Source organism: Meles meles, chromosome 7, assembly GCF_922984935.1.
Source record: "Meles meles chromosome 7, mMelMel3.1 paternal haplotype, whole genome shotgun sequence".
Classification (NCBI taxonomy): Eukaryota; Metazoa; Chordata; class Mammalia; order Carnivora; family Mustelidae; genus Meles; species Meles meles.
In genome coordinates, this window is record NC_060072.1 from 65,981,949 (window position 1) to 66,002,546 (window position 20,598).

Here is a 20,598-nt window from a genome sequence, read left to right on the forward strand (position 1 = left end):
AAAGTTACACAGTGGCAAGGAGACGAAGCCAAAATCAAGCTCATTTACAAACTGAATAATTGATGGTATGACTCAGTAATATGAAGAAGAATGATATACATCAGAAGAGAAATTGAAGATCCTCATGTGTTGTATAATTAAGACGTGCTCTGCTCTCACCAACCACCCCTGGCTACAGGCTCTCCAGAGAAGGCAGTGGCCCATTACCAGCAGGCCATCACACTCAGCCCAAGTCATCACGTGGCCATGGTGAATCTGGGAAGGCTCTACAGGTCCTTGGGAGACAACAGTGCCGCTGAAGAATGGTACAAACGGTAAAGTTCATTTTCTTCACTTTGTAAGTTGCCCAAAGACCTTAGTAGTTACCCTTCAATTTTATGTCATCGCAACAGACATGCTCTTAGAATAGTAACCGATTTTGCTAATTCGGGCAATCCAGATTCTCCTCTCCAAAGAGACTAATACCAAACACTAAATGGTATCTTAAGGGATGGCTTTAAAAAAGTCCTGCTGTTTAGAACAGCAGGTTAGAACCTTGGTTAGAACCAAGGCTAGAATTGTTTTCTGAGGCTGCAGACTGCAGCCCCACCACAAATAGCAGTTTCGAAAATGGATACGGGGTCAAACCGTGCGTGCGTGGGAACCAGCCCATCACCATCAGTGGGAAAGATCCTTGGAGCTCAGTCTCCATATGGAGAGGTTACTAGAAACATTCTTATAGTCAGAGGGTTGGCAAGACTGTTTTAAAAACAGTCTTCTTGATTATAAAAACAGAGACCACATTGGAGAGTCTCAAACCATGGACTGTCCTCCTTAAACCTGCGTTTCAAGCTTTCAGAATGTACCTATGAGAATTTCAATTCACCTTTCTTAAAACTCAGGGCCCTGCAGGTGGCACGCAAAGCAGAGCTATTATCACCTTTGGGAGCGCTGTATTATAACACAGGTCGGTATGACGAGGCTCTGCAGATTTACCAGGAAGCCGCGGCACTAGAACCTTCTCAAAGGGAGCTCCGCCTGGCCCTGGTGAGTGCATTGGCGGAAGAAAATGAGCCAGACACGCAGTGTGCCTTGCAGGGAGCTGGGTCAGAAGCCCCAGAATTGTAACTAGAGCACTCCTATAGATCCATTTTCTGAATACCCATATAGCCAGTGTGGGAGCCATTCACCAAAGACGTAGACACCAAAAAAGTTTTTTAAGTTTTTGGTTTACTGAATAACTCATGTATCCCCTTTCACCCAGATCCATCCATTCTTTAGCGTTCTGATGAATTTGTTTATCATGTATGTATGTGTGTGTGCATCCATATGTGTACATATGTGCATATTTATGTGTGCAGATGCTTAGTATTAATACATTTAATTTTTAATTTTTTTAATTTAATTTTTTAAATTTTAATTTAATTTTTTGTGAGCCATACAAAAGTTACAGATCTCATACCCATCTTTCTTTTTTTTTAAGATTTTGTTTATTTGACAGAGAGAGGGAGAGGGAGATGCGGGGCTCAATCCCGGTACCCTGAGGTCATGACCTGTGCCGAAGGCATGTGCTTAACCAACTGAGCCACCCAGGCGCCCTGCCCTTTATTTCAAATACTTCAGCATATAGTCCTAAGAACAAGGGCATTCTCTAACATAGCTAGAGTATGGTTCTCAAATTTAAGAAAGTAATAATCAGCAATATTTTTAATTTCAATTTTTGGAAATGTGCATTTTTGCTACTCTTCTTTAGATCTGCAATAAATCAAACTTGTTATCTTTTTATAAACATGACATCCTGTTGAAACCATATGAAATCATTTCTTTTGAGATAGTTGAATTTTAAAAAACGTCAATTCATTTCGTTGATGTCTTTGGTGTCCCTGCTATTCACACACAGTGCATGCATATGCCTAAATAAATAAACAAACAAACAAAATTTTACACCTGTACACTGTGGGAATTCAGCTCTCTGAGTTGCAAATAGATGCTAAGCATTTTTTTTCTGGAGTGTCTCTGGAATGCCTGTCTTCAGAAATGCTTTGTTTGATGAGGTGATAACAGTGTCTCCTAAGCCAGTTCAATGTGGTTTTGCAGGCTCAGGTTTTGGCTGTGATGGGTCAGACAAAAGAAGCTGAGAAGATGACCAACCACATTGTGTCAGAAGAGACTGGATGCCTTGAATGCTACCGCTTGTTGTCAGCAATCTACAGCAAGCAGGAGCTCCATGACAAGGTAGGGAGCACACTGGAATTGTTGGATTCACAGGTAGAAAATGAGGAGTGCCTGAATGATTCTCCAGTCTGCACATTTATGAGGCTGAGCAATCTTGATTGTCATCCATTGGCATATCCTATCTTACGGATGCTTTTCACAGATACACCTTAACTCTAATATGTCCCCTTGAAACAATACTTTCTTGGCTCATCCTTGGTCTAAAGATTTTTATGTGATAGTATCTCAATTTGTTTTCACCTAACTAGATATAGACTAACATTTGTATGTTTCATCATTTTCTATGTTCCTTCAAATATGTTATTTATAGAATCCTTATAGCAGTCTTTATACAGGTCAGTGACCCTATATTTCAACTATTATTGTTTATCTCCATTTGAAAAGTTATGTGACTTGAATTTATGGAGCGATTCAATAAGTACTTATGGAATGCCTGCTATATGCCAGCCTCTGTGGTAGGTACCAGGAATAAAGTAGTGTAAGAAAAACAAAACAAAAAAAAAATCACCTTTGTCCCAGTGGAGTTTATAGAAGAGGAAACCAAGATTAAACAAGCAATCAAAAACAAATGTAGAATTATAGCTGTGCTCAGTGATGTCATGAAGAGTGTCATGGTCCTAACAAGCATGTTACCAGGACCTGAGTGATCTGAAAGGTTAGGTTCCGAACCTGTGGAGTGATAAGAAGGTGAATGCTAAATGATAAATAGGAGTTACTAGATGAAGGGGGGGCAGTGAAAAGCATTCCAGGCTGGTTAAAGTATATGCAAAGGCCCTGTGGCAGTAGCAAGTGGCAAGTCTGAGGGATGCACATAAAAGGAGCAGGGCACTGTATGAGATAATGGCCACAGAGGTTGCTGGAGACAACACCCCACAGGGCTCAGGACCAGGGCAAAGGTTTTATTTTTTTATCCTTGGAGAAGCCTTGGGCTTTTAAGGAGAAGAGCAACATGGTGGAATTTGTGCTTTGAAGGATCCGTAACTGCAGAGAGTGGGGCAGTGGGTGCTGGGGGCATAGTGGGTACCAGGGATCTAAGAGGAGGCTGTGTTTGGAGTGGTCCAGATGGACACAGTCAGAGCAAAACACCTGACCCCAGGTCTTGTTTTCTTTCATCTTTATCACTGACCTCCCTGTGGGCTGGTCAGGGACATGTCATTTTCTCAGTGAGAACATCAGAGAGAAAGAAGAATGTGTTTTGATTGTCATTTACCACACCAGCTAATACTTAAGAACAAAAAGTATAAATGTTATCATTTAAGTTAGTTTTTTTTCATCTCATCTACATTCTGCCTTCCTTTCAAACCTGTTGGCAGGCACTCGATGCTATCGACAAGGCTCTCCAGCTGAAACCAAAGGACCCAAAAGTCATATCTGAACTTTTTTTCACAAAAGGAAACCAACTAAGAGAGCAGAATCTTCTGGATAAAGCTTTTGAGGTATAAATACTTAATCAAATTATGTTACTAAATTAAGGGATTAAAATTAGTACTCAATCTTTACTGAAGCATATATAATAAAATTTAAGATCAGTGGCATGTTTATGGGGTGAATTTTTTGATTAATGGCCGTGATGTTACATGTTTAGTTTTTATAATTGACTATTTTTTTTAACTATTCAGAGATCTGCAGTACCTCTGCATTATTTTCTGAATTATCACCTTTAACTTGATGTTTGAAGCAATTCCACATTATTCCCTCAGCTAGTTTCTCACTGTGCCTCTCTCACTCTCTCTTTTGGCCAGCATTAACCCTCTAGTCCATCTAGATGAGTATCTAAATAGCTTTGGCATCTCCACACATCCCCCCAATTCCTCACAAGATTCCCTCTCATCGACTAACACATAGCCCATGTCTTCCTCCCTCTGGAAGCCATCTGGATCTTGCTTTCTCCCAATGTCCTTGCTTCCTGTGAACTTTTATATATACTATCTCTACAAGTCATTTGAAAATATCATCTATTACATTGTATTGTTAGGCATCTTTTTATTCTCCCTATTCTCTCCTCCTTCCCTGACCCCCCTCCCCAATCCTCTGTGCACAGTGCCTGCTCCCCAGTTAGATTGGACTTCTTGTATAAAGGGACTGCTTCCTTCTGTGCTCTAAAACATAATGCCTTGCGTCTCAGAGGCATTCAATATCTATAGCTCTCAAATAAAATTTGTACTTAGTTTGCAATCAAAAAGATACTCCTGAAGAAATTAAGAATAGAGCTTCCCTATGACCCTGCAATTGCACTGCTGGGTATTTACCCCAAAGATCCAGATGTAGTGAAAAGAAGGGCCATCTGTACCCCAATGTTTATTGCAGCAATGGCTACGGTCACCAAACTGTGGAAAGAACCAAGATGCCCTTCAACGGATGAATGGATAAGAAAGATGTGGTACATATACACGATGGAGTATTATGCCTCCATCAGAAAGGATGAATACCCAACTTTTGTAGCAACATGGACGGGGCTGGAAGAAATTATGCTGAGCGAAATAAGTCAAGCAGAGAGAGTCAAGTATCATATGGTCTCACTTATTTGTGGAGCATAACAAATAACATGGAGGACATGGGGAGATGGAGAGGAGAGGGAGTTGAGGGAAACTGGAAGGGGAGATGAACCATGAGAGACTATGGACTCTGAAAAACAACCAGAGGGTTTTGAAGGGGCGGGGGTGGGGTGGGGTGGGAAGTTGAGGAACCAGGTGATGGGTAATAGGGAGGGCATGTACTGCATGGAGCACTGGATGTGATGCCAAAACAATGAACACTGTTATGCTGTAAATAAACAAATAAACGAATAATTTAAAAAAAAAAGATATTCCAAACAAATAAAAATGTTATCGAAATACATTTCTATAAGCATTTATAGAATATCTATACAAAGCATTTCTATATCTATAAAAAGCATTTCTGGTAAAGCCACAATGTGGAATTAATGAAGTCATAAAATTACACTAAATGTAACATGAGAAAAGTAAAATTTTAAATGATATTATTGTTTCTGAAAACAAACAGTGAGTGACTTTCAAAATATTCAGAAACAGGTAAAGATATTTGGGAAAACTAACTTGAACATAAACTCTTAAAACAGTGGCATATTTGAAGGGGAAATTGTGTATTTTCCTGTGCCCTGTGAACATTTTTTAAAAAGCTTTATATGTATTTTAGAGAGAGAGTGTGCTCAAGTAGGGGGAGGGGCAGAGAGAGAGGGAGAGGGGAAACAAACACCCACCCTGAGCACAGAAGCTCAATCTCAAGACCCTGAGATCATGACTTGAGCTGAAATCAGGAGTCGGACACCTAATGTGTGAACATTTTTAATACCGTAACATGTGAGCATTTTAAAATGACAATTTAATGAATATATAATTTAATTATGAAGTGATCTGGTATCTGTATCTTATACATTGTATTAAAAACAAAAGTATTTTCTAGTTGCTTTAACTATAAATCAGATAATCATTTTAAAGAGACTAGATTTGGGTGCTTGGGTGGCTCAGTCAGTTAAACGTCCAACTCTTGATCTCAGCTCAATTCTTGATCTCAGGGTTGTAAGTTCAGGCCCTGCATTGGACTCCACACTGGGTGTGACGTCTACTTAAAATCAATCAACCAATCAATAAATAAAGTGGCTCCATCTGTGACAGATAGGAGTTAGGGCTATGATTAGCATTTTTATTTATGATTTACACATATTAAGTAATTTGATCTTCTCAATAGTCATATAAGAAAGCTATGGTCATTGTCTCCATTTTATAGTTGAATAAACTGGGACTGAGAGGTTGTGTAACTTGTTCAAGATCACAGAGGGTAAGAGATGGAGCTGGGATTTGAATCCAGGTTCTTAATTTCTACCCTACACTCTCATCTCTGTTGATATAAATTGACCTAAGAGACACATTCTTCAGGTTTATTTTACCAGCTCTTTAGAAGTATAGTTTCTTGTTGTTTGCTTATTTCTCTTAAAACAGGAGGAGGGATGGACCAGATTCTGTTTACTTTATGAAGCTATTCATCAGTGAAAATACCAAAGAGCGTTAAAATAGACACACAGATACTTAGCTTTGTAATTGAAAGCACCCCTCATAGCCATTAGCTTTATTTAAGGTGACCACTCTTAAATTAAGACCCAGTTGTGATGTAAAACAACATGCAAAATATTACCAGTATGCCTCACAGATGCTACATTTAATGGGATACACATTTGCAGACCAAAAGAGGTAGTTGAGAGAGAAGTAATTCTCTTCAGACATATGAAGACCTGTGGCAGAAGATAAAGGAAGGCTTTTTAATGATTGAAACTATCCCCTAGGAAGATAGATGTCCTCAAGGAAGGAATGAGCATCCTGTCACTGTAAGGATTTTGGTATAGGCTGAATAACCAGGCCAGTGATACTGTGAAAGGGCTGAGCTACATAGGAAAAGATTCTAAAAGATTCTGTGATCATTGAAAAAGTATATTCTTACAAATTCCATTTTTTTTAAATATTTTATTTATTTGACAGAGAGAAATCACAACTAGGCAGAGGCAGGCAAAGAGAGAGGAGGAAGCAGGCTCCCCACGGAGCAGAGAGCCCGATGCGGGGCTCCATCCCAGAACCCTGGGATCATGACCTGAGCCGAAGGCAGAGGCTTTAACCCACTGAGCCACCCAGGTGCCCCTTACAAACTCCATTTATAGAAAAAATCCAAAAGAGTTTTCTTGGCAGGTCAAGGCCAGTGAGAAATGATGCACTATTAATAAAATCATCTGGATTCCCTGGATCATCCTCAGTCTCTGCTAGCAAATTACACATTTTAGTTTCCTCCACTTCCCAGTCATCAGTTTTGAAACATAATTGAAATAAACGGGAACACCTGTGAGCTAGTAGTGTCGGGTTTCATTGTGTTAACCATTTACATTCTCACAAAGGAAGAAAGTGGTTTCCACAGTCCTGTAGCATTAAACGTGGGTTCTCCTTTCTCAACCTGAAAAAGTTTCTTGTATATTTAGAGCTATGAAGCCGCCGTGGAGCTAAATCCAGATCAAGCACAGGCCTGGATGAACATGGGTGGAATTCAACACATCAAGGTAGGAAAATAATTCACTTCCAAGGGATCTGGGTTTCCATTTTCTCTTTCTGTCTTCTCTCAAAAGATTGAGAAAATATTGTTAATTCCCCCTTTGAATTATTTAAAGACCAAAAAAGCCTCATGTGTTTAAAAGGGAAATCAGCACAGTTTATGTTCTTTGTTTTATCCAGATATTGAATATCATGAAGTCATTTGAAAACTAAGTCTATACAAATTATATTCCATGATTTTATTGAACATAAAGAAAACCATGTGTACCTAAGAGAAGTATCATCATACAGCAAATAAAATCTGCCCCTTGTTGGGGCTTCCTGGATCTCATTGTCCTACAGCTTAACTCATGGTCAAGAGTACAGTGTTACTTTATTTATTTATTTTTTAAATATTTTATTTATTTGACAGAGAGAAATCACAACTAGGCAGAGAGGCAGGCAGAGAGAGAGGAGGAAGCAGGCTCCCTGTGGAGCAGGGAGCCCAATGCGGGGCTCAATCCCAGGACTCTGGGATCATGACCTGAGCTGAAGGCAGAGGCTTTAACCCACTGAGCCACCCAGGCGCCCCTACAGTGTTACTTTAAATATTACTTTATTATTTCTTGTACCTATCTTTTACTCCCTAATCATTTACTGAAATGCAAGTTTGTTTATTTGTGGGTTTGTTTTTGTTTTTCCAAAAGGAAAAGCTATCTTTGAGTGAATCATCAAAAATGACCCTTGGGAAGGCTGCTACCTATAAGTAATAGACTCAATATCATTCATTCATTCATCCATTCATCTGACAAACATTCATACAGAGCATGTGATGGGCCAGGTACTCTTTCTTCAGGCACTGGGAATAGAACACTAAACAAGTAAGACAGAACTTCCTGTCTTCATGGAGCTAACATTTAGTAAAAGAGACAGGCAATAAATAAATAAACACATACATACATACATCTATATGTAAAATATAGTGCTATGGAGAAAAAAGAGAACAGATAAGAAGTGCTGTGGAGTAAGGGCTGAAATTTAAAATTAAGGTGGTTAGGGAAGGTCTCACATTATTTTTTATTTATTTTTTTAAATAATTTTTTAATTTTTTTATAAACATATAATGTATTATTAGCCCCAGGGGTACAGGTCCGTGCATCGCCAAGCTTACACACGTCACAGCACTCACCATAGCACATACCCTCCCCAATGTCCATATCCTCACCACCCTCTCCCTATCCCCCTCCTCCCAGCAACCCTCAGTTTATTTTGTGAGATTGAGAGTCTCTTATGGTTTGTCTCCCTCCCGATCCCATCTTGTTTCATTTATTCTTTTCCTACCCCCCCCAGATCCCCCACGTTGCATCTCCACTTCCTTATATCAGGGAGATCATATGATAGTTGTCTTTCTCCGATTGACTTATTTCGCTAAGCATAATATCCTCTAGTTCCATCCACGTTGTCGTAAATAGGGAAGGCCTCACTTTAAAAAGTGATTTTGAGTAGAGACCTGAAGGAAAAAAGCCATGTGGCAAAACAGGGAAAGAACACATGCAAAGGTCCTAAGATATGAGAGTACCTGCTGTGTTTGAAGAACAGGGCAGAGGCAAGTAAGATGAAATGGTAGAAGCCAGAGTCAAAGTTAAGTCACAGGGCAGGATCATGCAGAACCTTGAAGGGGAATACAGGGTTTTTGGCTTTTATGCCATGCTGAATGAGTTGGGGTCCTTAGAGGACTCTGAGCAGAGACATGCCCTGGTCTGACATGTTTTTAAAGGATCGCTCGTATTTAGCTAACCTATTTTCAGGCTTCTATCAGTCTTTATATTAATAAAACAGTAATATAGTGATTAGCATTTAAACAAAAGCCCAATAGGATTTACTATTAAGTGGAAACTGGTCACTCTCAGAAACACAACAAAACAGAAAGGTGACTCGTGATTATATAGCTGTAAGGAGATAATATGACTGAGAGTTGTGCTCTAATAGAGGAATAAACAGGACATTTATCAGAGCAGAATAACCTGAGCTCTGATCCTAATGATCTTCTAGGGTGTCTAGCACTGTGAACTTACTTAAGCTTGATCATAAATCACATGGAATAAATTTTGGAAAAAAATACCAGAAAGAAGGTGGTGCCTGGGTGGCTCAGGTGGTTGAGTGTCTGCCTTCGGCTCGGGTCGTGATTCCAGGGTCCTGGGATCGAGCCCTGCATTGGGCTCCCTGCTTATGTGGGAAGTCTGCTTCTACCTCTCCCGATCTCTCTCTCTCTCTCTGTCAAATAAATAAATAAAATTAAAAATATTTTTTAAAAAATACCAGAGAGAAAGAAAAAAAGAAAGAAAGAGGGAGGGAGGAAGGAAGGAAGAGGGAGAGATAGAGAAAAGTAACGTAATTTTAAATATTTAAATAATATATTAAATAGTTATATTTTAAAATAATATGTCAATATTTTTTTAAAAGATTTTATTTATTTATTTGACAGGGAGAGAGCACAAGTAGGTAGAGAGGCAGGCAGAGAGAGAGAGAGAGGGAAGCAGGCTCCCTGCTGAGCAGAGAGCCCGATGCAGGACTCGATCCTAGGACCCTGAGATCATGACCCGAGCCGAAGGCAGCAGCTTAACATATTGAGCCACCCAGGTGCCCTTGTTCAATATGTTTTTAGATGACATGGGCCTGCATTTAAAGCAGTGGGTTCAGTTGTTAATTTAAAAAGTACAATAAGTAGGAACACCTGGGTGGTGAAGTTGGTTAACGACTGACTCGTTTCAACTCAGGGTTATGGGATCCAGCCCCATGTTGGGCTCAGAGCTCAGCATGGAGTCTGCTTGGGATTCTCTTTCCTTCTCCCTCTGCTCTTCCTGCTCATTCTCTCTGTCTCTCTCTCTCTCACACACACACACAAATAAATAAATCTTTTTTTAAAAAGTACAGTAAGTACACTCAATACTTTTCCAAAAAGTCTGGAAATACAAGGAGAATAGTATGTTCATTGAATTCTCAGATTAACGAGTGAATCCATTGCTTTAAATTAGAGGTACTTCCCCTGAAAAGGTATCTGGAGATTGAAGAAGGATCTATTGAGTGTGTTATTTTGAAATGTAATGAACACACTGATTAAAAATTAGTTTATGCAGTTTTTCATCTTTGCAAACATCATGAATTAGGCTGAACAGTATAAAATTGCTATGTTTGTCATTGAAAAATCATCTAATATCAGTAAATTCATTATGATACCATCCAGTATAAGTATATAGACTGGGCACATGCCTTGGATATGGTCATTTAGATGGTACCATTAGGATGCAAGATTATTATGAGGTCCTGAAGAGAGAGCAGTCATTATCTTTCTCTTTGCACTGCCAGGTAGTGTGTGCATCAGGTCGTGTTAGCTCTTTCCAGGCTACACTCCTTCCCTGAGCCCAGGTGAAACTTAGAGTACCGAGGGCTATGGTAAGGTTGCAAGTTGGAATAAGGCTTTGCCAGGTCGTGGCATGAAGAAATGAGAAGGGAGTTGTCTCTTGCTTATACTGCGTGGTAATAAAAGATAATTATAATGAAGCTTCATAAAGGAAAAATGGGTGGACCAAAAAGGCTAAAATACATTCTTTATAATCAAAGAGTTCTATCAACTGGACCACACCACAAAGTACTATTTTCAGTACTGCGCTATGTGCATTTTCTTTTTTTTAAGATTTTATTTATTTACTTGACAGACAGAGATCAGAAGTAGGCAGAGAAGCAGGCAGAGAGAGAGGAGGAAGCAGGCTCCCTGCTGAGCAGAGAGCCTGATGTGGGGCTCGATCCCAGGACCCTGGGATCATGACCTGAGCTGAAGGCAGAGGCTTTAACCCACTGAGCCACCCAGGCGCCCTATGTGCGTTTTCTTGAGTGGCATCGTACGGAACTCTCCATGGTGTCAGAAGTGTTCGATAGCTACACTGTCAAAGGCAGCAGCCACTAGCCCATGTGCCTGTTGAACCCTTGAAATGTGGTTAGTACAACTGAGCAACTGAATTCTTAATTTAATTGATGGAAACTTAAACAGCCATGTAGAGTTAGATAGCACATTTCTAGAAATTAGGTAATTCTGATTCCTATCTTAGCATCTCAGAACTGGGGACATTGAATCAAGGGATATAACTTTAAAAAAAAAAAAAAAAAAGCAAGTCTTCCAGTTTAATCAAGTAAAGAGCAATTTGAGGGAGAGAAGATAACTCTAGCAGTGGATTTTACGTGAAAGGACAAAGAAAGCTGGTAATCAGAGAAGGAAATGCCAAGGCACCGGGCTGAGGCCTACATTCAGAGAAGACTCAGCAGAAAAATTTCAAAGTCGGCTGTAGTATAAACATATTTTGAGAGCACTCTAAATCTAAAACTCATTTTGAGAGTACTCAGTTGTCTGCACATGTGTGCTAAGCCTAATAAACATCACAAGATACTTGGAAGATAAAGGCTGGAGTTGATGAAAAATAATAACAATTGAATAAAGCAAATCCAGGGTCTCACCTCTTCAGAATTTTGTTTAGCCTCTTACGAGAATCAGGGCTAATGATCAGAAATGTTTTCTGATTTGTGCATGTGTCAGAGCCTGGATTCCCAAAGTTACAATATCCTTTTCTGTCATTTCCACTCTCCTCTTTACTAATATGACGAGTGAGTACTGTAATAAAGGGATGGTGTTTACTCAACCCTGGATGGTTGTTTAATAATGACAACAATGGTAGCATTGGACTGAGGACTCACTGTGCGTCAGCCTGTCTGAGCTCTTAACATGCATTAGCTCTTTTGGAGGATAGTTAAGCATTCAGTGAATATTAGTTGCTAGTTGCTACATAGAACTCTCACTTAGAGATGCTATTTTAAATTGTGATGGGAATTCAGAGAGTACTGGTTTTTGTCCACATGGAGCTGTAATGGAGAATAAAATAGAGCAAATTGAAATGTGGGGAAATGAAGAGAACTCTTAACACTCAGAGTTCTGAGACATAGCAGGACACAGATCTGAAAGAGGGTGAACCAAATAAGGAAGGCAAAATTTAGTAGCAGAAAAGGGCCTGGAAAACAATAATTATGACTGATTTATCTAGAACCATCTGGAACAGGCACACATCATTTCCAGTTAGAAAGCCATGGAACAAAGCAGATGGGGGCCAACAGAGGGTGGTGACAGGTATCTTTAGCAGGTCGGGGTGCTATGCCTTCTTTCCTGCTTTAAAGGGATCCAGCAGGTTCATATTGTCACACACCTTAGGTAAATTTGACTCCATATTCTTACCAGGTCTTTTCACTTTATAAAAACTTATGTTTACATTAAAGCCCATATTAGGCAAATGTTGCTTCTGTGTTAGTTGGATATTAAAATAACTTCCACCACTAAATAGGTCTAGCAGATTCCAAACTATTTAATCATCACTACTTTCGCATTTTCCCACAAACTTCCCTCCCTTTCCTCCCTCCCTCCTTCTCCCCCAGCCCCCATCTCTAGCCATGGCTCCATTTGATTACTAAGGAATAGTACCAACCCCACGAGAGCCCTATGAAATGATAGCCTCATACCATACATTAGTAGAATTGAAAATCTGTTTTTCTGCCATTTCACCTTACGGTGTAACTCTTATCCTTCACATTCTCCAGTTGGCCTGGTACTTAAAACAAATGGATTCTCCAAAAGCACCAAAAGATAAGGATAAAATTACCCATGCAGACAGGGTTTCCTTCTGAGGACATTCCTGTTACACTGGGCCAGAAGGTCTTCTTAGTCTCCCCATTCTCCAAGAGTGTTCTGATGGGTCAGACTATAATTGTCGTCTCTCTTTTTCCCCACAGGGAAACTATGTGTCCGCAAGAGCTTATTACGAGAGAGCCTTACAGCTGGTTCCAGACAGCAAACTGCTGCAGGAAAATCTCGCCAAGTTGGATCGCCTAGAGAAACGATTACAAGAAGTTCGAGAAAAGGATCAGACGTAGCCGTGTTTGGCCCAGTCTTGAGGGACAGTGCTGGTGCTTCTGGAAGAGGAAGAAGTGTTGGAGGTCTTCACCTCAGCAGGGGCACAACAGAGAAGCTTTCCACTCGCTCTGAGTTCAGGGAGGCACATTTTGGGATGCCAGCTGGTAACCCTGTGCTGAGGGACTTGCATTTCCACGGAAGAAGATAGCAAGCAAGGGCTCCATCTGAGAGGAAGTAAAACAACTACTACACGTTTTGCAGATTTTTGTTGGCTTTAATTCCAGATTTCCCTTCATCTGTTTCTCTGCTTTTCCAACCTAAGAATCTAATTCCATCTCAGTGTAGACTTTTACGTCCCAGAAATACAGAGGCTTAGATGCTCTGACGGCAGAGCAGCTCTTCTTTGTGAGATGAGATATGTCAAAGGGGAAAAATCTCTGGGATAAACCATTTGGGTAATTCCACCAAGAGGTAGCTCATTTAGTTCTCCAGAACTAGAAATGAGTATCTAATAGTTTTTGTAGAATCTTCTGGAATATATGGGGGAAAGGGTGTTGTTAAGTGAGCTTTGTCTAATATCCCCCCTAGGATATTGCTAGAGCCCAATTGAAGAGTGAATTAAATTCCACTCTGATGCAAGCTTTTCCCATTGCCTGATATAATAAAAAGGAGGCTTCTGGGATTGTGTATGGGTATTCTCATCCCTGGGAGAAAATCAAGGATCTTTGTTCCTCTAATTTCTTTATGGAAATGTTTAAGATTATTTTAATTTTATTACAAGTATTACTAGAGTAGTGATTCTGCTCTAAGATTTCAGAAGTGCTTTTAGAATCATAAATGTTTCTGACTCCACATACATTGTTATTTTGGTGGAGAAAAAAATAGTATATTCTACATGAGAAATATTAAAGATATTAACTAAGAGAAATGTTCTAGTTTATTATCTTAACATTCAGTCATCCAGAGATTTATTATTTTTTTGAAAACTATATTTAATCACTGATAACGCTGTATAATATATCACAAAAATCTTCATAGACTATGAAGAGGATGGAAGAGAAGCTCTATTGATTTGTCTACTGAAATTTAATGAGAATTCTGTGCTTTAGAATATGAGTGATGAAAATCCAGAGTTCTTGGTTCTGTATTTATAATTTTGGAGAGTTCTTGGCAAATGCTCAAAAAATCTAGGGGAGAAAAAAGTCTAAATTCTAATTATAAAAATACATATTTATATTTAAAAGACAGAGGCCAGCAAAGTGGAACTTAACAATTTGACATTTGTTTTTTAGTGTTATTTATTTTGTAACTTATAAAATATTTAATATATATGTATATACACACAAATTTTTTTCTCTGTACATAGTGGTTTTAATAGCAGCTTTCAGAACTGATCGTACAGAAATCACAAATCTAAATTACAATGTAAAGTTTTAATAGCCCCTCAAAAAATTTGTATTGATGATTCACTTGCCAAAGCTGAAGAAATTAGGAAGTGGAGTTCAGTGTTTGGGTGGTAATATATTTTGAAAGTGAAGAAATCAGAACACCTGATTCTAATTGGGTCATCATAAATTTAAAAAAAAGAAGAAGAAGAAGAGGAGGAGGAGGAGGAACCACTCTGGGGAGTGCTGTTTGCAGGCTAAGCCAGGTGGCCTACAGATGTCATAGCCCAAAGGTGTGCGGATTTCACTTGCTCAGGCCAGGATAGGGTAAAAAGCCTGCTTCTTTTCAACACTGCCCCGGTGTGTTTTTTTTTTGTCAAGGCAAATCTAGTTAAAAGAACTTCGCTGTAAAGAGATGATGCAAGGCATATTTTAAATGCAAAGGATTCCAGAATTTGAATTAGCATACATGTGTTTGTATGCATCAATAATCCAACAATGTCCATATATTGCCACTATGATCTTCTGTTTCTAGTAGTCTTTTAACCTTATATGTCATAAATTTATCCAAGATTTTACCTAAAATATTTTCATTCTCCTCAAAATTACACTTTTATAGTCCTAAGGCCAGGAAATGTACCACCAGTGTTCATTTTAAATTATCAATCCACCCCCAAATTGGGAGGGAAAAAATGAAGCCCTAGCTAAAAAACAGTATCTGAGACTTAAATCACATTTTAGAATAATCTGTAACCAAGACTCACACCTAGGAAGTCAACGGAAAAGACTAAGTCCCAAATTCTGAAAAGCAATTATGCCTTACTTGAAATGCTGCTAAAGGTATGAGGGTACATTAGTGAGAATGGTTGAAATGGCGGCTATAGCCTAAAAGTTTCTGAGGGCAGGGGTCACATGGCCTTCAGGAGACTTGTTCTACCTTCTTTTGGGTGCTTTTCTCTCTCCCCATGTCTGTCTGTCTCTTTGTCTCTCTCTCCCTCCCTCCCTTCTTCTCCCCATGCCCCTCAGCCTCCCTTCATTCTGCCCCCCCACACACACTGTCGCTCTGGCTCATTCTGTGTACACACACTGGCATCTCCTTGAACCTGAAAAGTAAGCACCATTTGTTGGGTCAGATATTTTTATCTGGATTTAATAATGCCACTGAGATGTAGCCAATGAAATAGTTTTCATAGTTAAATGGTGCCTATAAGAAAATAAATCACATGTTATTTTTCAAAGATATTAAGTGTATTTTATAACTATTTTTATTTCGTTCTTGTAACATGAAATACTATGTGGAATTCATTCTTATCAATAAAGTCAGAGTGCCCTGGCTAGTTGTGGAGATACATCCAGAGTCCCCTACTAAAAGCGTCCTTGGCAGGAGAGTTGCTGTCCCCTTTCTGAGATGGAATGGCAGAGCTGGCTTCATGGGCCTGAGGTTCATGTGGTCCCTGGGGGCCCTGCTCTCAGAAGGCCCCTGTGCTTGGTTGAAGGCCCTGCTTGAAATTCTTAATAATTTTGAACAAGGGTTCCTGCAATTCCATCTTGCACTGGATCCTTAAATACGTAAGGTGTCCTTGGTGGGAGGGAAGTTGGCCGAGGACAAGACAGGAGATGCTTTAGTCTGGCTGAACACTTGATCCAGTGATCAGAGTTTCATTTGTGGCTGTGTTCTCTGAGCAACACTCACTTTTTTTTCTCAGCTACATTTTGAGTCACTTGTGTGCATATATCCCCCACGTACTGCCAGTCTAACCTGTCCTTCTGTCCTACCTAGAACCAGTCCTTCTGGCCTTTAAGATTCCCATTAAGTGCAGTCCTTTGATATAGGAGCCATGAGAATGGCTTTACAAGTTTATTTCAACCTTAAGAATTCTTCAGGATTTTTTAAGTGATCCAGATGTTTTCCAGCTGTTAACGGTATTTGTAAAACAGTTTAGTGATGTAACATAAGTAAACCAAAGATTCAAATACCTTGGAGGAAAAGAAATTTTATTTTAGGGAATCCTGAGATGTATATATTCTTTTGGGTCTGTTTGTTTTGAAGTTCATCACAAAACAAAGACAAAAGCCAGCACTTTAATGACAACCTCCTATAGTACATCACAGCCCCTAGCATGAAACTGACACTTGTCACAGGTCATACCTCACTTGATGGAGGGGCTTGTAGTGGTTGTACCGTACTTCTCAACAAAACTAAATGAGAAAATCCAAACTGTTCTTTACCAATCGACCCACAGAAACTATAATTTGAAGGGGATTAAAAATGAATGTGTGGTTTCTTATTGTCTCTACTAAACATTCCAGGCCCCTCAGATCGAAGAACTACTTTCAGTGATAGTTAAGAACTGTTCCTTCACACACAGGGGCTCTCAAGCCAGGTGGGACTGCAGGATCACCTGGGGCCCCTGGGCAGTCTCTGAGATGCTGGCTGCCTACTCCAGATGCTAAAATGCAGTGAGGCTAGAGAAGTAGGCTAACAACTTTAATGGAACTTTTATGACTTTTACCATGTTTCTCCATTTTTACTTTTAAATCTAGACTAAAATGAGCCAAAGAATTCTAAAAAATAATCCAAGGCACAGTTGATTGGTTGAGACTATTGTTTCAAGATTGACAGGTGGGGTGGGTGGGGCAGTTTGCATTGGTGGCAATTGGACTGTAATTTGACCTCACATTTTCAGAATTCTTCACTCTCAGATGAAGAATTACCATGTGTATACACCAGAAAAGGCACCCAGTATGTAAAACTCATTGGCAGTGTTCATGGCATAGAGTGTATGCCTAGACTTATCTGTTTTGATTACACATGTCAGCTTTTGTTAATTATTTCTTCTTGTACTCATTAGAATCTGTTTTTGAGGGGAAAATAAAATGTTTGATCTGATGTGTGAAGGATGTGCATCTTAGATTAATAAATCTATAGGGTATTCGTAACAATAATCAGAGCAAATGTAGTTATGGGTAGTTGGTTTGTTTTTAATTTTTCACCTAGTTTCCAAATCACATTTACTTTGATTAAATTGCATGTTGGTATCTCCCAATAATAGCAAAAGGTAACTATCTGACACCTTTTGGTATTTTAAAAGAAAAAATACCTGTCAAATCTTGCATTTAGGCTGCAATTGAGTAAGATAAAAGCTTACAATGCCAAATATATAACATAACTTTTTATGATTATTCTTGAAGTTTTGTTGTAAAAGAAAAATATGTTGAACAGTTCTTCAAAAAATCGTACTTTCTTCCTTCTTTTTGGCTGTGGTAGCCATTAACTTCAAGAGAAGAAATAACTATAATCAAAGGAGTTCTTTAATATCAGCAAAATAAGACAACAAAATTGATCATTTTCATGCCTATCAAATGGCTCATATAAAATGTGTTATTTCTATCACCAAAGATCCTTTCAGCTAAAACCTTTTAGGGCATGTAGCTCATAAACTCAGCATCCATCACATTAGTCATTATTAGATCACCATTTACCCCAAGATGGAAAGATGAATCTATGTCCAGAAACCCATGAGTTTCTTCCCGTTCTCGGTGGTGCAAATGGTATATATTTATGTCATGTTTGGAAGTTTCCAGTGTGCATAACATCCTTTTGGGCCAAAGGAGGGGTGCCCCGGTCCCAGAATCAGGAAATCTGGGTGGCAGGCCTGTTCGGCGACAGAGGAGATGCCCCACCCTGGACGGGTCACCAAACCTCTCAGCCATGTCTGTCACCCAGGGAGTGACTGGTTAGTTCTGTGAAAATAGCAAGCTCTGTGTGTCTCCTGAAACCAGACTGAAAGCCCTCTACCTCTGAAGAAATTGATAACTGATTAGTGTTGCCCTTCATTTGAGAAATTAAGATAATCACCACCACAAAGCACACACACAACCATAAGAGTGAGTGCACTGTCCAAGTGCTTTCATATGACAGAGATCTTATTTTGCAGTCTATACACATAAAAATTGGTCATTTTGTTATGTGTCAGGGGGAAATATTTTTTTAAAGATTTCCTCCAAAGGAATTAAAATTATCTGTAGAAGCCATGGCTTGCTTTTATAATGTGATAAGCATCTGACTTGGTGACTCAAGCGGATCCCTCCTTTTATCAAGGAGAAAATGACTTGCATTGTGTTCTTTGTTCATGTTTTTTATTTCCTACTTTGATCAGTTATATATAAATGTACATTTTGTTACTTTTCTTGTGCCAGCTAGAAATATATTTCCCATTAAGTATTTCTCCCATTTAAGTCTGATTGTGTATGCTCTGCTTAGGTCTTTCCAAAATGTGTATTTTATATAAAATATAATGAAAATAATTATGTCTGTTTCAATCTCTCAAGTGCTCAGCAATTAGTACCCATTGAAACCCATGTCACTAGCTGGTGTCTGCTTTAAAAGAAAGAAATCTTCCTTCTCATATTCATTCATTGCATTGCATTGTTTTGTGTGTTTCTTGTCTGCTCTCTTTCCCATACCTGCAGTCACCGTTTCAGTCCTTATGTGCTCCTGAACTCTTCCTCTCATCTTGCTGAGTAGATGCCTTCAACCTCTCTGTAGAGAGTAAGTAAAAGGTAGAAAACATATTCTCTCAATACCCTGCACTCTTGTCTACAAATTTCCCTGTACCCAATTCTTCCCTCCCCTGTTACTACAGTGGAAAAGGGACCTAGGCTCTGGATTTTGCCTCTTGTGAAGTTTCATTCCATCCCTTTACCTCCCTTTTTCATCTTTAACTTCTTCCTTTTACCAGCTCATGTGAATTCTACTCTACTTTAAAAACATGTATACAGGTAACCACCATCAAAATCATTTGGGAAAGAAAAATGTAAGCCCTTCCTGTATTTCTTTTGATCTCTAACTGCTACCACATCTCTTTGTTCCTTCTCAGCTGAGCTATTTGAGTGAATTGTCTTCACCGTTCTTTCTACCTCCACCTTTCACATTCCCTCTGCTTCATAGTGTTCTGTCCCTGCAACAAATAAGCAAATGAAACTTCGGTTTCCAAGGTCACCAAGAATCCCCTTAGTGCTGAATCTTGGGCCTTGTGGGACTTTGGAGAGGGTTCTAGAGTTCAAACCAGTAGTTTAAGCAAGGATGGAAAAATTTGTTTACACAAAACATTGTGTAGAAGAAGAAGTAGATATTTGGGTCTATCTGGAGGATCTGAGCTTTTATTGGAGAGTAGTTTGCCCCTGGGGCAAGGGAAGGTTATGGTATTCCTGGTAAAATCACCAGGGTGAAAACAAAATTTAAAGGTGAGGTGGTAAGTGCCCCAGGTCAGCCAGCCACCACAGCTGGGAATTCCCTTTGCAGTGCTCAAGCCTGGAGGTACAGAAAGGCTGCTTACCTTACCAAGCCCCCTCCCAGTGTCCCCTAGACATCCTAGCTAGAGGAGGCCTCTACTTAAACTTTTGCAAGATGTCCTTACTTAAATAAAGTGGTGCCTGCTATTCTTAAGAAAAGTTCAGTCCAATAGAACTATTTGTGATGATGGTAGTGTCCTCTGTATGCTCTCCACTAGGCACTGGTGGCTATCGTCTCTTGAAATGGAGCTGGTGTGACTGAGGAACTAATGCTTTTACTGTAAGTTAATACTAATTTAAATAACCACGTAGGGCTAGTGTCCACTATAGTTGGAGCTTTTTGATGTTAGATGGGATATAAAAATCAGAGAAACACCTTTCATATTCATGTAAGATTTGAGACTGTTTCTGGTTTCAGTGCCAACTGGATTCTTCAAGCTTTTCACTGAAAGGGGCCCCTTGATCTCTCTCCTGTTCCCTTTTGCAGTTTTAGGGTCATTTCCCCCAGCTGATTCTCACCTACCTGTTTCTGTACCTGCATTCCCTCCACCTTGACTGTCTTCTGCTTTCCTGTCCATCTGTCCACCACCTGCCTGTCTCCCTAATTTGTATACTTCCCACCTTAGTTAAGGAGCTTTTATTTCTTTCTCACACAGAAGTAAGACAACTGGGTCTGGGAGATTGGTGTCTACCTTTGTTATATATAGAATGTCCACTGAGCTTT

General features: G+C 39.4%; 1 protein-coding gene across 1 annotated transcript in view; it reads left to right on the plus strand.

The window, feature by feature from the left end:
- Window positions 1-18,863, plus strand: part of TMTC1 (transmembrane O-mannosyltransferase targeting cadherins 1) — a 267,805-nt gene extending 248,942 nt beyond the window's left edge. The window contains exons 15-20 of the mRNA XM_046012428.1: window positions 179-314; window positions 882-1,026; window positions 2,077-2,214; window positions 3,528-3,650; window positions 7,196-7,273; window positions 13,074-18,863. Of these exons, the coding sequence (XP_045868384.1) occupies window positions 179-314; window positions 882-1,026; window positions 2,077-2,214; window positions 3,528-3,650; window positions 7,196-7,273; window positions 13,074-13,214 (761 nt within the window). The 3' untranslated portion in view covers window positions 13,215-18,863. The remainder of the gene's footprint in view (window positions 1-178; window positions 315-881; window positions 1,027-2,076; window positions 2,215-3,527; window positions 3,651-7,195; window positions 7,274-13,073) is intronic.
- The last annotated feature ends 1,735 nt before the right edge of the window (window positions 18,864-20,598 follow it).